Genomic DNA, 16,653 nt, shown 5'->3' on the forward strand with positions numbered 1-16,653 from the left:
TTGCAAGAGTAACCACTTTTGTGATGCATTATTTCTCAGGCCTTAGCATATGGCACAAGATGGTGCAGGCCAGGAATTCATGGTAGAGTATTACATTATTCAGGTGATAAGTCTGAGGTTCGCTCTTCTTTCTAAACTTGAAATTGATATACATAATCCAAAATGAGTACCCATGAACTGGCTGCTGCTTTTCTTTAAGTGGTCAGCAGCATCTGCAGTGGGGAATGGGGGCCTGGGGTGTGCAAGGTGGTGCCACATACACAGGAACACACCTTGCCACTAAATTGTTCTTTATATTAAATTAATCGTAGTTCTGCTAAACTTTAAGCATCTGCACTGCAGTTTTGCTTGTGAGCCATTTGTTTTACACAAAAGTTCTCTGGAGAAATTTCAGCAAAAGCAGGTCAGTATTTCTTCAGTCAGGATTAAGGAAAATTCATCGACTTGCCCACTCTTGAACAGACGAAAACCTGCATCCAAACTGTCTTGTTCAGAAGCTCTGGCCTTCTCTTGCATAGCAGTGACTTGAAATCTCCTGTGGTAAAGACAGGGACATGTGTCATACTGTATGTGTTTCTGCAAATCTACATGCAGTGTTGGGTTTTTTTTTTGTTAATGTAGCATATTTGCAGAACTGAACTAGCATTCTAGGGGTGTTTGCACTGAGCTGTTCTTGAAGGCTGTGGGCTGCTGTGACCTGGAGAGGAGACCCACAGTAATTTCCCTTTATCAATATCTTGCAGATAAGTGTGTATATTTAGTGGTGGAATGAAGTAGGTTGAATAACCAAGTGACATATACAGTCTACACTAACTGTGGAGGCAGTCCTTGAAATACTCCCAGTTTTTGGACTCTATCTGGTGGAGCACCTGGAGCTGAGCGCAAGCCCAGGCAGGCTGCTCCTGTGCTCTGAGAGCTGCCACTGCCAGCACAGGGATGGTAGGGAGGAGGTGTGGGGCATCAGCAGCTCACCTGCCTCCTCTGTTTGGCAAGGAGGAAAGCATTCATTAATGAAAAGGAGAGTGGGGAAACTAATTCCACCCACTTCCCCCTGCCATGAATAACATTGCATAGAGCATTTGACTGGCTTTAGATGAACTACAAATGTGGCTTACTTTCTATATGTTGTGCAACCTGGAACTTAAAAAATACAATTTTTTTTTCTTTTAAGATAAAATTGCTCTGCCACCACCTGTCACATTCTGTTCTAAACTACTCCAAGTTTATAGAGTAGTTAAAAACATTGCAGCTGTGGTTTAGTGATGCACTAAAACATTTCACATGCAGTCTTGTCAGGCTTTTCAGCTTTCTTTAAAACGCAGCCTTTCTGTACAACTGTAGGGTGTAAAAAGTGAAGCATGTTGAGAAAAAAAACCCAATTTTATCATCTAAGGAAGGCACTAAGCATTTCACAACCTTGTTTAATATAATATTGATCTCTGAAATTCTCCCATTATAATTAAAGTCTCGAGCTATCAATTAATAGATGTAATATTACTCATGTACATTAATGAATTAAACAAGTAAGTACCTAGTAGTGCTGCTCATATGATTGAGCTGAATTATGTTACTTCTTTCCCCCTCTGCTGAGGTTGGGAGTATCTCTTCAAGCATGCCTGCTGCAGATTGTGGGGTACAGAAATCTGATTGCAGAGGTTGAAAAGCTTCGCAGAGAGCCATATGACTCAGAGAATCCGCAACATGAGGAAATGCTTCTGAAGGTAGGTGCTTGAGAGTTACTTAAAGGGCATCCCTTTTTATGTGTGTCAGCTCCAAACAGCCTCTCTGTGAAACATCAAGAGGCATTGTTGCCTTCTCCATCTTGTACCTGTTTTAAGGTTATATAGCATATTAATCTGCTCTGGGTGTAAGTGTAACCCCTGCCAAGCAAGCAGCTTGATGAATGCCTGTTCTTTGGCTGGACTATATCTAGGCACTGGATATCCAGCTCTTACTGCAGATAACACCTCTGCACTATGAACCCTGTAAAAGTAGGCTGCTGTCCTACTTCAGTACTCTTCAATGTGAGAAGGGTGTTTTTCTCTTTTAACTGCAATATTTTTTTCTTCAATTTCTTGCATTTTTGAAGATATTGTGTATCACAATGGCAACCCTCTAGCTTTCATTGTGTAGGGTAGAAGGGCGAGAGATGATGACTTACCCACTTATATTAATCAAGTCTATTTTCAAATGAAAACAAAATGAAACCATTCTTCAGATAATGCATGCAGAGTGATGACAACCATGCCAGTTGGGTTTTACTTCATGGCTTCAGGAAAGCCTTGCACTGGAACAGATGATAAAAGTATTTTTTCAGGAAGACAGTCTTGAAGCCATAAGCAGAGGGAGAGTTAGAGAGCTCTTGTATTAGAAAAGAATTGAGGAAGGAATAAAGAGGGTAGAGGTCTAGTAGCAAGTCCCATTATTTCTTCTGATCCTGTTTCTCATCATAGCTAGTTCAAGAGAAATGGCAAGAAACATAAAACAGTGACCTGCAGGAAAATGCCTTTTTACAGAATTTTCAGAGGGCTTGTAAAACATATCACCTATTTGGTGGCATTATGATGAAGCTGTTGCCCACACTCTGGTTTGCAGCATAGTGCTTCACACAAATTACAGTGGGAGCTTCTAGAGATGTTACCTTATTACTTGAGCTTCCAGTCACTTCCAGAAATCCCAGTAGGCATCTTGTATATAAACACTTACAGATGTAAGTAACTATTTCTATCAAATTGTCAGAGAGTTCCTGTAGGTCTCTGGAAAGCTGTCTTTAAAGTTGGCTCCTTGCTGGGAGGTGGGAGTCTCACCGACTAAGAGTGAAAATCCAGAGCTGCCCCTGAAGGAGTGCTGTAGCTACCAGGTAGGATGGGTCAGATGGAATCTTCCTGTTCAAGTCCTGCCCTTGTACAGCCAAACATACAAAATTCTGAGGGTAGAGTGGGCTTTTAACTAAAAGGACACACAGATTTACTTAGTGAGGAAGCCTGTGTCCTGAGGGTGAGAGATCCGGGCGCCAGCCTGTAGTGTTGATACCTGAAAATACCAGGTACCTGTCTGCAGGTTTAACGAGGGCTGTTGACTCCAGGAAAGCATCCCCAAATAAACTGATCATCTACACTGCCCAGAGAGCAAGAATTTGGGTCTGAGGGCAGGATCACAGGTGAGAAGCACAAGGGAACAAGCCACCCTTGTCCTGTGAGGGCAAGGTCCTGGTTCTTGGATGTTCCTGAGATTCATGTCAGTGGTGATGTGTAGTTACAGAGGTGCTTTAACAGCATAACGGCATGAGAATGAAAGCAGAATGGAAACTGAGTATTCATCTGAGGGGAGATTAAGTAGTGCAGTTTATGCTGTAATATTCATAATTTTGAAGAAAGTATCAGTTTTGCTCTCTGCCTTCAGTGTAACCTGCGTGTGAGTGCTTTTTTACAGCAGGAGTTTTGCTTTTGCAAATTCTCATGTCAAATGGAAATATATCCAAGGGTTTAATTCTGTTTCCAACCCATGCTGGGGAAGAATAGGCCAGTTGCTTTTCATTCCTTCTAGGTGTTCTGCTAAGTGATCTCTGCAATGGGTAATTCAAGTTCCTAATGTCTATCGCTTATTCATGTTACCAGGAGTGCACTTGAATGAGAGAAAGATTTAGTTAATGTGATTGAACTAATGAATAATACTGTATTTATTGTCAATGGATGAGCGAGAAAGATAGCAAATATGGTTTAAACAATGATGCTTTATGCAGTCCTGTAGGTCTTGAGGCCGTTGTTACCTACTCATAGTTTATGGAGAACACCTGATTTCTTAATGCATTTTGGAAAGGGAGAGTTTGTGATATGGCACATGAGATGTGCAGAAAGTTACGTATTTATCAGATGTGTCAATTTAGGCTGCTTGTAGGTCCCTAGCAGCATAATATTTAGGCACTAAAGTTGTTGGACCAGTGCAGCTAAGTGGATTTATTCCAGATGAGGATCTGGCTTATTAAATCACTCTGTTTTTTTCCTTTTTATGCAAGATCAATGAATGATTCACCCCTTAGTTAAGTATGGAGGTGGCACATGATATTCTTGTATGGATTTTTATTTTATGTTCTCTGATTTGCGTTTCAGCACTGTGGTAGCCAAGTCAGCACTCTTGATTTATAACCCTTCCAGAGACTTGCAAAAGATGCTGGAGAAAAGATTACCACAGGGCCTCAGGGACCTGAGGGCTGATTGCCTACGGCTCTGACAGTGATTTACAACCAAGTTGCAGCCCATTCCTGTCTTTGTGCTTATGGAGGCAGACACTAGTTTGATGCATAAGGTGTGAACAAAACAAGCTCTTCTGAGAGACATTACAACAGCTGCCAAGGTCAGAAGGGCCCTGTAGGGCTGAAATGTCTGCAGTGTTTAATAGTGGTTTGGGATTTCTCCCCACTTTCCTTGCCTCCAGGAATTTAATTTGAGTTGATGCCTGGATTGCTGGGATAGTAATGTTACATCAGAACATAGCTTGGTTTAAAATGAAGCCTTACAAATGTGTGGAAGTTTCATTACATTTTACCTGTAATTTTCCTAGTTGTGGAAATGCTTGAAGCCCAATTCACCATTGAAAGCTCGGATTTCGAAGCAGTGGTGTGAAATTGGTTTCCAAGGTGATGATCCTAAAACAGACTTTAGAGGGATGGGTCTCCTGGGCTTATATAACTTGGCGTAAGTATGTTCCTCTGTCAATGTGTGTCTGAAGTCATGAAATGCAGCATTATTTGCAGGTTTTTAGTAAGTCTGGGGGAATACCATATGAAAGTGTTGGGGACTTGGTATGAAAAACTGAAAGAATTTATTTGCTAGCCCAGTTTTTGGAGGGTTTCTCTTCTTGAAGGGGTCTCATTTATTTTGGTATTCCTAATTCAACTCAGTAACATCACTTTTTTTAATCTTAGTTTCTCTGTGACACAGTAATTTATCATTCTATTCCCACAAGAAAGAAACTGTAAAGTATATTTTCACCAATATCTAGATCTCATTAAACAAAATGCCCTGCAAGTGAATAGGTGGGAGGGTTATGTTACTGCTCAGGTTTCTTGTTTGGGAATTTCATGCTGAATTCTTGGCCAAAACACTTGAAATGTGATCTTGATGGCAGACTTCTGTAGTTAGAGTGCTGCTTCTGTTTCTGTCAATACTCAAAATTCAGCAGTGAGTTTACATCACTTTTCCCTTCTGCCTCATGCACACCAGGTGTTGGTACCATGTGTGGCTGGTAATTTGGGGATCAATCAATGACTGTTATTTCCTCCAGCCCTTTTATCTACTACAGGTTGTTACATAACTTTGAAACATTTAGGAAAATAACCTCCCCCTATGAGGGGAAAAAGAAATATTTTCTGCTTTTACAGATTGAAGGACATAAATCATCCACTGTCTGTACATCATTGTTTAGCAAAGCTCAGTGGAGGAGCTGGACTCTTGACTCTGGCTTTGAACTTCCAGCTGAGATGAATCAGTGCCATGTATTTCAGTTCTTAGTCTCCTGTGATGACTCTTATCTTGCCTAATGAATCTGCCACATCCAGAAGCTTGAACTGCTTTCTCTTGAGCTCAACAGCCAGCATGCTCTAGTAATAAGCAACTGATTTTCTTTTTTTGTAGAATGGATAGAAAGGGGACTCTGGTAATGCACATTCACTAGGCGCTCATGGGGTTGCACTTTCATTTTGGGGTCTAAGTAGTAGCTTAATGTATTTAACACATTAAATGCTACTCACACTGCACAACACATGCAGTGTCCTACCATGGACAGCTCAATGTAAGTTAAGATGCTTTTTTCATTGCATTTCTTTAACAATTCACCCTAAACATATATATCTGCAGGTACTTTGCTGAATGGGACACTGAGATAGCTCAGCAAGTTCTCTCTGATTCTCTTCATCCTAAATACAGGTAATGTCTGAAGCCAGTAAAAAAAATAACTTGAAAGAGCACTTTCCTGGCTGGAGTTTGGGGCAGGAAGGGGGAGGTGGTTCTTGTTGGGCATATGCTTGGGTCTTGCCACATGCTGTCTGTTTTCAAGTACTGGATTGATCATAGAATCATAGAATAGTTAGGGTTGGAAAGGACCTTAAGATCATCTAGTTCATGATCATGATCCATCCATGATAACTGATCAAGTCCAAGAGGCAAACTTGTATACTGAATCTTTAGAAATAGTTAAACTTAGTGTTAAATGTTTTCATTTATATTTCTAATTTCAAGTGATTTTGTATTTTTATTTACCTTTCTTTTAATTCTTTTATCTTTTCATAATGAAGGGAAGTCACTAAGAAGGAACTAAGGTATTTTTTTTCTTTTCTTTTTATGAGACCCTACGTGCAAATAAAGATCAAACCGTACAGCAAGTTTGGCGTGTTATAAACTGAAAGTCTTTGTTGCAACATGGAGAGTTCCATATTCCTTTCTCTAAAGTTAACTCAAACATAGCTGATGGTGCAACATCTGAGCTTATATATAGAAAATACTTGTATATAAAGAATGAAATTGACCTTGCTTGATGTAGCTAAAGCATTGTGGTTTAGACTTATTTAGTACCAGGCTTAAGGAACAAATGTGAAGACTTTTGCATGTAGGAAAAAAAGTCTAAGCAGTGCCCCTGTGGTGTCACAACAGCTGTGACTGACTTGGTAATCAAAAGTAGTCTAGGTCAAGGATTTGTTAGGACAACTGAAGAGCTCCTTTGTTTATAGTCACATACGCTGTCTACCCTGACAAACGGTGGGCCTAATCTGACCAGCTTGTTCTCCTGACTGTTGAGAAATCGGGTACCTTCAAGTGCATTTTGTGTTGAGAATAATTGGGAATAGGAGATTTATTCCCTAATTAATGGGGGTGGAGATGCCTCTTAGCCAGTTGCATAGCAATCATTTGCCTTAAAAGACATTTTTCTTCTGCTAGTAATATTAGATTTCCCTATAGAAGGCCCACATCTGAATCCTGTGAAGCTTTTAATCTCCTCAGTATTTTGTGGTTGAGTTCTCAATGCTAATTCTGTGACAAAAAGCATTTGGAACACACAAGTGTTCTTCATTTACATGTTTGATTACCAAGGACTGTCTTAGAGTGCTGTGTGAGCATGTGCAATTTCTAGCCCTTGAAAGGGAATTCAGTAGAAGATAGATACTGCTCGTGGTGCCTGTGGTGTTCTTCCTGGTGTGGTTGCTTAGCAGCCATGCTAGTTTCTAATGAGATCATGATCCTTGTAATTTTTGTGTGTGTTGAAATGTATTGCTCATCCACATCCTATATGTGCCACCTTTATTATTCAATGCTTGCTTGGGGTTTTTTAACTGATGTTATGGCACAGCCTACAAACACAGTTAAGATTTTAGAGAAATGAGTGAAGACAGATGTATTCTTGTATGCTAAGCCATTTAGGAGGTGAAGTTTTGTTTTCACTTGTGCCGCCTGGTAATACTCAAGTCAGAATGGGTATGAACCTAGGTACTTAATAACAAGAATTCTAAGATACTGTATTTACATGAAGGTCAGGGTATTGTTTTTAGTGTAATATATACTAATTGTAGCTCAAGTATAGTCCAAGAACACATCGGTGTCTGTAATTTCACCTCTAAAGCTTGCAAAATCTGATCTGCTTTACCAAGGCAAAACTCCCCCAGGCATGTCTAAGGTTGGTTCCATGCCTGCTTTTAGCTGGTGATAAATGCAGGCAATGATTTCTGCTAAACTTGCTCCATGAGAGTAGATTAAAACCTGGTTAGCGGGATATTGGCCGACTGGTTGTATCACACAGCTCTATAAATGAAAATGTTGTTGAACAGGAGAAATTTAGTCTAAAATCAGTCTGTTTTCTAACCAGTTTTACAGGAGGGACCTTCTATGTCCTTGAAAAGCTCTGCATTATTGTGTCAAATAATAAGAAATACTAATCCTTATTTTTGATTCTTGAGTGGCTTCTGATTTGGCTGGACACAAATACTTTCTGTCAGAGGAGCATTTTTCATGTTTGCTGTTTCAGGTGAATCATGCCTCCAGTGATGAGTGCCATGTGTATCTTTGAAAACACAAAAGGCTGAAACAATCTTTGAATTAAAAGAAATGTAATTTTTTCAACTTCTGTATAGCTCAGACTTAATCTAAATGGATTGTCTTTGTGGCCACTGTAGAAAATGACCTTGACTGAGAGCATTGCCATAGATGCATACTTGGTAAAGATTAAACAAGTTTATCAGCAGTGCTATAAAGCCAGTTACTCCGTTTAAGTCTTTTCATACCAGTCCATTCAGTCAGAAGCAGAGTTAAATGGAGGTAGAATACCATGTTCAGTCTATGTTATGATAACAAAGAAATCGAAAGAATATTTATCAGTTAGTGATGTGTGGCAATTGATGGATTATAATGGTTTTTCTCCTCCCCACCTTAGCCAACTGAGCAAAGCCGAATGGGAGAAGAAAAAGTTTGATAAAGCAATTGGGTAAGTATAAAAATCCTTTTAAAGTTGCCACAAGGCCGACAGTTAACAATGCTGCTGTCTATTTGAGGGGGAAAAGGTGTTTCCTGGTTACATTTTAAAGGAAATTTCAGTGTACATACTGACATGTATTGTCTTAACCACACATTGAGCTTGATCAAAGATTACAGGAAAAGCAGTTTAAAGTAATGATTAGGAAAAATAACCAAAAAGGAGAAGCTTTCTCTGTATGCTATGAATAGTGCAGTGATGAATACCTGTTTAATTCTTCTTAACATGTAATGTGATCAAGTCTCATCTCTTACTGTCAGAGCCAGGTTCTGATCTGCTTTCAGGAAAGCATACTAGGGAAGATATATTAGTTAGGTTTCTTTCTTCTTAAGCAGTAGGTTTAGTACAGCTGCGTTATTCATAAGTATGGAACTGGTTGTTGCTTCTGAGTGTATCTGAAAATCTGTAATACAACATTTTAATGCCCATATTTAATTTCTCTATGAAACTTGCCATTGGACCCTATGCTGCAGTTAACTTCTGGACTTTTATTATTTTTTCCTTCTGAAATGTATCAAAGGTTAAAGAAAAGGAACATATTTGGTTTGCTTGACAGAGATAACTGAAGAGGTACCCAGGGCAGTCTGCAGAAGACAGCTGTGTTTAGAGGAGGAGAGGAATCATTTAATAACAAAATAAGTTTGCTTTTGTCACTAAATGTTGGTGTGGGACATCATATGTTTTCTTGGGAAATAGTCGCTGCCAGGAACGTCAAGTTCTTTATGCAACAGGCTTACAAATCAAGAAATAACTTCCAGTTTCTGAGTTGTGTTTTGTTTAAAAGTACTTTCCTTGGTGATATCTTTTAGCAGGACAGAAGTTAGCTTCATGAGTCTGATTTTGTTATTTCTGTTTCCAGCATGCTCTGATTTAGGTTTCTGCCTGTTTTCTGTCCTGTGTTTCCAGTTCTCTCTTAGGAAGACATTGGAGATGACTCAGCTGAATCTTTTTTACAGGCTCTCTAGCCATATGAATGTCTTTGTACGACTGATTGTTGAAACCTGATGTTCCTAACTGTGGGTCATGAATTCCAGTGGGGCAGATGGGTTAAAATAGCAAATGATGGGTCACCCTGCAGACATAGCCACTGTGTGGAGTGCTTGCCCTGTGTCAGAGGTGAGCACAGGAATGTCTGGGCTTGTTCTTATTCCATAGGAATGAATTGGTGCTGCTCCACTGAAAATGCTGGCACAGTGAAGAAACTCCTGTTTTTTTGCTGTGACCATATGTTTCACAAGGGAAACGCTGCCATTAGAGTGTACAAAGCAGACAGGATAAATATGTGGTGTTTTCCAACCCCCTCACACTGAAAGCTCACAAAGGAGAAAATTGATACACCTCAGTAGCACACAAAATCTGCAGTTTCAGTCATCAGTGTTTCTTACAGAGTAATGAAATAAGACAAACGTTCAACAAATGTTGCTGCTTCTTTATCTTACAGCTATTCTTTTGCTATTGTGGGCATTAACATAACAGACCTTGCATACAACCTGCTTGTGAGTGGAGCTCTGAAGACCCACTTCTACAACGTTGCTCCAGAAGCACCAACACTAACGCACTTTCAGCAGACGTTCTGTAAGTGTCTGGGGAGGGGTGTGGGAAATACATAAACTGTACTTCTGGTAACACTTTTGTACTACCCATGCTATCAAAATCTCCTGACACAGCACAGGGACTGTCATGCTGGTCTTGTTCTCTGCTCTTTAGGATGACTGAATTAAGTCCTGGGTTGTGATTGATGCCACTACCAAACTAAGGGGTAAAAAAGAAAACCAAAACAACCCCACCAAATAACTCAAAAATACCATGCCAAGTACCTGAATGAGTGATCTTCCTGTAATCTTAGAGTGCTTTTAAATAGCAAGAAACTAAGGGTACTTTAAAGAGCTTCTGGAGTTCACTTTGCCATAAATACAGTTGTCTTAAAATACTTGTATCTACATTCAAGTGTCACCCTTCCCCCTTCAGCAAAGTTGTTCCAGCCTTTTCCCATATTAGAGCATCCCTCCTTCAGCACAGTGGGAGCAACGCTTCTAATATTTTTGAATGTATAGGTAAGAATCTGATAAGAAGTCAAGATGCACTGTTTGCCACATTTATAGCAATTGCAACGGTTCAGTTCTCTTTATTCATTTTGGGATTTTTTTGAGTTCAGCTATTTAGGTAACAAATGTTTTGGTTTGTGGCTATAATAATTTCTTATTGCTTAACTGGATAAATGGCAAATATTAGTGTCCTGGGCATGAGTTCCATTAAGTAGTATAGGCTTTTCAGAACAAGGATGCTATTTAGTTGTTTGTTTGTAGAGTTTTTTGGAGGAGTTTTACTGAGCTTTTCTTTGAAAGTGACATCTCCTGAAAGTAACATTCCTTTTGCAAATTAATGATGGACAAAAAATGTGACTACGCAAATATACCTTGAAATTGAAGTTATAAGTATGTGTGTTGTAATTGTCACATAATAGAAATAAATGGATACAAGCAATTAAACCTTTTTTTACAACAAAAGCCCTCACTTTCTGGAATACAGAAAACTTACTTGCACATTTCACTGTGTTGGGAATTAAGTTTATACATCTCCAGTGGTTCATCTGCTGTGGAAGCTGGGGTTGAGATTGGATTCAGTTCACTGAAGTCCTAGTGCTGAATATAATGTTTTTCCTGTCAGTGAAACTCTTTGAGTCCAAGGATGGTACAGAACTGAGAGGGAAAGGCCTTAATCGGAGCCTCTATATTAAACCTGCTATGGAATCAAGTTTCTTCTTGTGACAGGAATGTCTTACCAAAGTGGTTCTGTATATCACCTTATCACTCATCTTTCCTGGATCATAGGCATAAATGTTAAACAACTTTTCCAGCAAGATCATGCACACACCGGGTAATTATGCATGAGGAGGAAGTGTTAATACAGAAAGACATGATGGTAACAGTTATATTACCTATGAGTATGTTCTTTATTTTAGTGAAGGGTAAGCAGTGTACCTGTGAGGAAAAGTCTTTGAGGCAGAACTTACAGGAGCATCATCAGCATCATCTTTCCCTGCTTTTATACTCATTAGTTTAATATTTTAGTTCATGTATCTGTATGTCAAGACAGCTAGTGACTTCTTGTGTTTGTTGTGAGAAGTTCTGCCAATGTGTGATACTCATCACATTTGGGGTTTGTCCAAAACGGGTTTAGTCTTGTTCCTGCGTACTGTTGTGATGTGTCAGACCTCAGTGACCAGGATTTGCTCTTCATAATTTTGTGATCTTTCCATACTCTCCTTTTTTATTATTTTTTAGGCTACTTAATGCATGAATTCCACAAATTCTGGATTGAAGAGGATCCGCTGGATATAATGGAGTTCAATCGTGTCAGAGAGAAATTTCACAAGCAAATCTTGAAACAGCTCCAGAACCCAGAAATGGCTCTGTGCCCTCACTTTGCTGCATCAGAAAGTTTAATCAATATGTAGTTACTCATTCAATTTCATTTGGAAACAGTGTCTCACTCTTGTGTTAGATCACTGCTTAGACCATCACTAGCATACTGAATGACCATGGCAAACGTATGCATGTTTTTGGTGCAATATTCATCTATTTTTTTTTTGGTCACACGTACTAGATCCCCTTCTGCTTCTCTCATTGGGGATTTCTCATTTTAAATGGGTGCTCATATTGCCGCATTATGCAGTGTTACATCCTGAACTGATGTCTGGATATCAGAGGTTTTCTATTTTTTTAGACTTTCCTCATAATTCAGCATTGACAATTGAATTGTATTTCTCTAGCTGTGTTTTTGTATATGTGGAATAAGTAGCTGGATCTTGTATTGTGAAAGCTTTTTAACTTCTTGGTATGTTTTAAGGTAACTACTGGCATTTCAAGCAAAATATTTGTTTGGACCTCATCTAGAAGATAGTGTGTGTAACTTAATTGATGCAGGCAAACACATTAAAGTCCAATTTTCTCCTTGCAGCCATTATATGCTTAATGCAGAATTAATGAGGCTTATGAGACACAAGTTTCAGTGAGACGAGTTTATGCAGAATTGCAATCAGACTCCACAGCTGCATGAATACCAAATGGTCTGGTAATGCTAATGCATCCACAGTGAACTGCAAACACACTCACAACCACTGGATACTGGCAGGGTCCAAAAATTCTGTCATCAGGCAATTGTCACCAACACCACCATGGTGAAGCATGGGCTAAATTCCTGCACATTCCTTTGAACATACAGGGGTTAGTATTTTGTGTTGCATGTTGGAAGGCAACATGATTTGATCACCTTTTGCTTGGTGAATTCGGAGGAGCAAAAATCTGTTTTGTTTTTTGGTGTGGATTTTTTTGGTTTGGTTTTTTGGGTTTTTTTTTTTTTGGACTACTGAGAATGTTGCACTGGTTGTCAATTCAGTTCCTAAGAACTGGGAGAAATAATTGATCAGAAGGTTTAGAGCAAAACCACTTGAGTTTCCCAGACTACTTATGAAAAGAATTAAAAATGGCAAACTGCCTTTTTTTCTAAAAAATGAGTAAAAGTGTCTGACATGAAGATTGTGTAGTATATTGAACAGCATCTACCATGGCATTTCATACCCATGGTATTTTTTACCTTCTAAGCAATCAATTTTAGTATTATATGTTTGTGTAAATCACTTGCATATGGAGATTGGGTAGTGTCCAACTACTTGTGGATTATATTAATAAATTATATGTCATTCTAAACTGAAGCATTGTGGGTTTTGTTTTTGAGATATGCACTAATACAGGTGAAAGCTGGCTTACTTTAACGGATGAGGTAAAAGGGGTTATAACAGCTTTGTGGTATTTCCCTGGTCCGAAGAGGGATCTGAACTTCCTCAGATCAGGTTCTTTATACTATTTCTAGTTGTGGCTTCAGCCACTACTTCATAAGTGAAAAGTAAATCAATGGGGCGTAGTTAAAGTTCTTGGGAAGCTCCTTTCATTCAAGCCCTCTCATTTGTTTGTTAAAATGTAAGATGGGCATTAGGGCTTCTCTGTAGGGCTGAAAACTTGCACTTGTTATGGAGTTAATGAGCAAAATTCTCGAGGTGTTGTGATAATTAATGTTTTCTGACTAATTTGGAAATATGGAACTGGAAGTTTTAACTATTGCATATTTTGCATGAAATACAAGAAATAAAAACTGCGTGTTGAACTTAACTGTCATTGATTTTGGAAACTGGTTATCGATAACCAGGAGAATCAAGGATGACTTTGCATCACTCTTGAAACTTCTAAAGTCAGTTTCTAGCAACAGTTTTTCATTGTTTCAAATCTTAGACTCTCACTTTCTTAGCCTGCCCCACTCTGACTTCAGCACCTTCTGCAATTTGTTAGGCTATGCTGGTTTATTTTTAATTCTCTGCACTGGAGCTCATGGAGTTGGTAGGAAGGGAGGCATTAAGGTCCCTGCTACCTTCTGCTGTGATCCTCTCAGTTGTTACACCTTGTCTCAAGGTGTCAACTTGAAATAAAATCAGAACATGTCATCTGTCTCAGTGTCAGATCATGTCACTGTAGTGTCGCTGCTTTGGGTGATTGTTTTTCCTGTCTTGCAGGGAGATGGTTTTGATGAAGCTAAGTGTGAAATTACTTCTGTGGAGCCTCTGCATGCCAGTGCCTACAGATCTTATCCTCCTGCCCATTCATGCTTCAGCTCTGTGGCCTGTGACATCCTTGCTCTCAAAACCCCTGTCAAACCTGGTGCAGAGTGTCCCTGGTGCCTGCCAAACTGGCTGTGCTCTACTGAGGGAGAATGTCTGCCTGGCACTGCCTCCCCTCCTCCTCAGGAATGGCCCCTTAGCACAGTGTAAACCTGAACTTTCATTAAATAAGATAACCTCCAAGCTGACCTGTGAGGAGCTGGATGCTGGTTCCCTTAGGGAGGAGAAAATGAAAGAAACAGAAAGAAGAAAAAAAGTGAAAAATATGTTTCAAGGAAGTAGAATAAAGATTTATACTCACTGCAGGGTGCAGGTATTGGTCTATCTAAGAGTAGAGAAGACTTAGGTTGGATCTTCTGAAAAGCTTTCCACAGCCTGATGGTTGCTGCACTTCTCCTGATATCTCCTCTCCTGGAGGATCCTATGAAGCCACCCAGGTGCCTGCTGCTGGGAAAGCATCATCCCTGGCCCTGCATGGCAGCCAGTGCTGCCTGCCCAGCCTGTGGAGCTCTTCAGCCCCTTCCTTTTTTAACAGGTATTTTTCTTAAGCAAGTAATTTATGTTGGCAGTGGCATTCAACCCAGGTGTTTTTAAAAGGCCCGGCCAAGTTGTTAGTCTAAGATGCTCTTTGGTTTATAAAATGCAAGATAGAGTACTGATGCTATACAGAGTATGTCTTGCTTTGAGCAGGCAGATAAAAATACAGTTGATAAAAACATGATATTGGCAGGTTGCATGTGATTTAAACTGTGGAAATGTTTACCTTTGTCTACTTAAAGACAGAAAAAAGAACCGCATAGTGTTGTGGTTCTTCAGTTCTATATGCAAAATTATACAAGGGTGTCCTGTATTCCTCTACATTGCAGATTCTCTGTGTCACTTCCCATAGCACAAGACTATTTATGCCAGCTAATGTGAATTTAAATTGTTGCTAGGGCTCCTTCAACAGCGTAGGTGGACACTGACTTATCTTCAGTAACCTTACTGCTGCACCAGCATCTATGAAGCTGGGGTGGTGAGCATTGGCAGGATTTGTGCTCAGGGTTTTGATTACAGCTGGGAGGAGAATGAGTGCTGCTCCAGCTTTGTGTCACTTCTTGGCTTGTAGCTTTTTTCTTCTTTGGGGAAGGGAGAATTATTTTTTCTGAGGTTCTTACTGGCTCTTTAGGAAGGTATCTTTTGAAATGCTGGTGGCATTTCTAGGTACTGTTTTTAGAAGCAATCAAAGTCTATCTTATTTATGCAGTTTGTCTTGGAGAACTGTAACTCCTGCTGTTTCTTGCAGCAGCACTTAAGCTGGACTGGAAAATTTCCTGTCATGTAGAAGGTAAAGAGGATCAATCCATTGTCCTTGCTAATGGAAAACCAATCTTTAACAGTAGCTGCATCTGTACTATGTGCCCTGTGGGGCACAGCTGGGTGCCAATGGCTCAGCGGTGCTGGCTGGAGCACTTTGCTGCAAGCAGAGGATTTTCAGTATGTGCCTAGTTGAAGTAAGTGGTGTTAGTTGGAGCAGGATATATGTGAAGAGAGCATTGATGCTCAGGTTAATGTACCCAGGTCTGCTGCTACTGACCTAGAGAATCACTGGTTTCATCATGTGCATATTGGTTTCCTTTTGCAGTTGGAATCATCATTTCCTTTATCCTGCCCTTCATAGGCTGTGGATAGCTTTCAACATTTCATTTGCTGACTTGTCCATTTTTGTCAGGTTTTTGACCCTTTCACAGGGGCAGCCAGCACTGCAGGGTTGCCCACGAGTGGAGTCTTGCAGATTGGAGTCATTCCTGCACAAGCTCTAGAGGAAACCTCAATCCACAGCTATGCCGCATGGATGTATCTGACTGAAGTAGGAATCAGTTACAGCCTGAAATAGTAAACCTGGGCAGTTCTATAAATGCTAAATTCAGGCACTCCACAGGTTCTGTTGGGAAGTAGGGGAACTCTGTATGTACTTTCCTCTGTCTCCAATTAGCTCTTGACAAGCTTGACACCTTTCAACATGACCATTTTGGCATCATAGGAAGGCTCCTTTGTGAATGGCTCTCATAACCTCTGATTTTTGGAGAACTGTTCTACTTTGAGTCTTGCTAACCACCCATCTTTACCTCTCATTCCTCACTTTCAATTGGTCCAGTATGAGCTGGAATTTTGTGCTGCTGAATCCTCCAGGCTGCACTCAGAAAAGCAGTATGGCTCTCTTCTGTACCCTTGCATCTGCAGCATGGTGCAGCTAAAAATCACATGAATTATTAAAATAGATATTTTGGAGAAAACAATCCTGAAACAGATCAGAAAATGAATTATTCATTGTTTTCCTTAGTTTGTGGCAGTGCAAGCTTTTCTGTCAGGCTTGCCAAAGATTAGGCAGGAGCCTTCCTACAAGATCACATAGGAATATAACAGAACTGGCTTTGTACTTTCCCCTCTGAGCAGCACACATAAAAATCAGGTCATTACTTATT

General features: G+C 39.9%; 1 protein-coding gene across 3 annotated transcripts in view; it reads left to right on the plus strand.

The window, feature by feature from the left end:
* ELMOD1 (ELMO domain containing 1) overlaps nt 1–13,680 on the plus strand; it is a 40,644-nt gene extending 26,964 nt beyond the window's left edge. For 2 of the 3 annotated variants that reach the window (XM_034060171.1, XM_034060172.1), the window contains 7 exons: nt 1,592–1,721; nt 4,561–4,694; nt 5,856–5,924; nt 6,293–6,316; nt 8,419–8,469; nt 9,959–10,092; nt 11,802–13,680. In XM_034060171.1, coding sequence (XP_033916062.1) covers nt 1,592–1,721; nt 4,561–4,694; nt 5,856–5,924; nt 6,293–6,316; nt 8,419–8,469; nt 9,959–10,092; nt 11,802–11,974 — 715 coding nt within the window. In that variant the 3' untranslated portion in view covers nt 11,975–13,680. The remainder of the gene's footprint in view (nt 1–1,591; nt 1,722–4,560; nt 4,695–5,855; nt 5,925–6,292; nt 6,317–8,418; nt 8,470–9,958; nt 10,093–11,801) is intronic. The other variant, XM_034060173.1, reaches the window with a different exon arrangement.
* Nucleotides 13,681–16,653: the final 2,973 nt, after the last annotated feature.

This window comes from Melopsittacus undulatus, chromosome 2 (assembly GCF_012275295.1).
Source record: "Melopsittacus undulatus isolate bMelUnd1 chromosome 2, bMelUnd1.mat.Z, whole genome shotgun sequence".
NCBI classification, from domain to species: domain Eukaryota; kingdom Metazoa; phylum Chordata; class Aves; order Psittaciformes; family Psittaculidae; genus Melopsittacus; species Melopsittacus undulatus.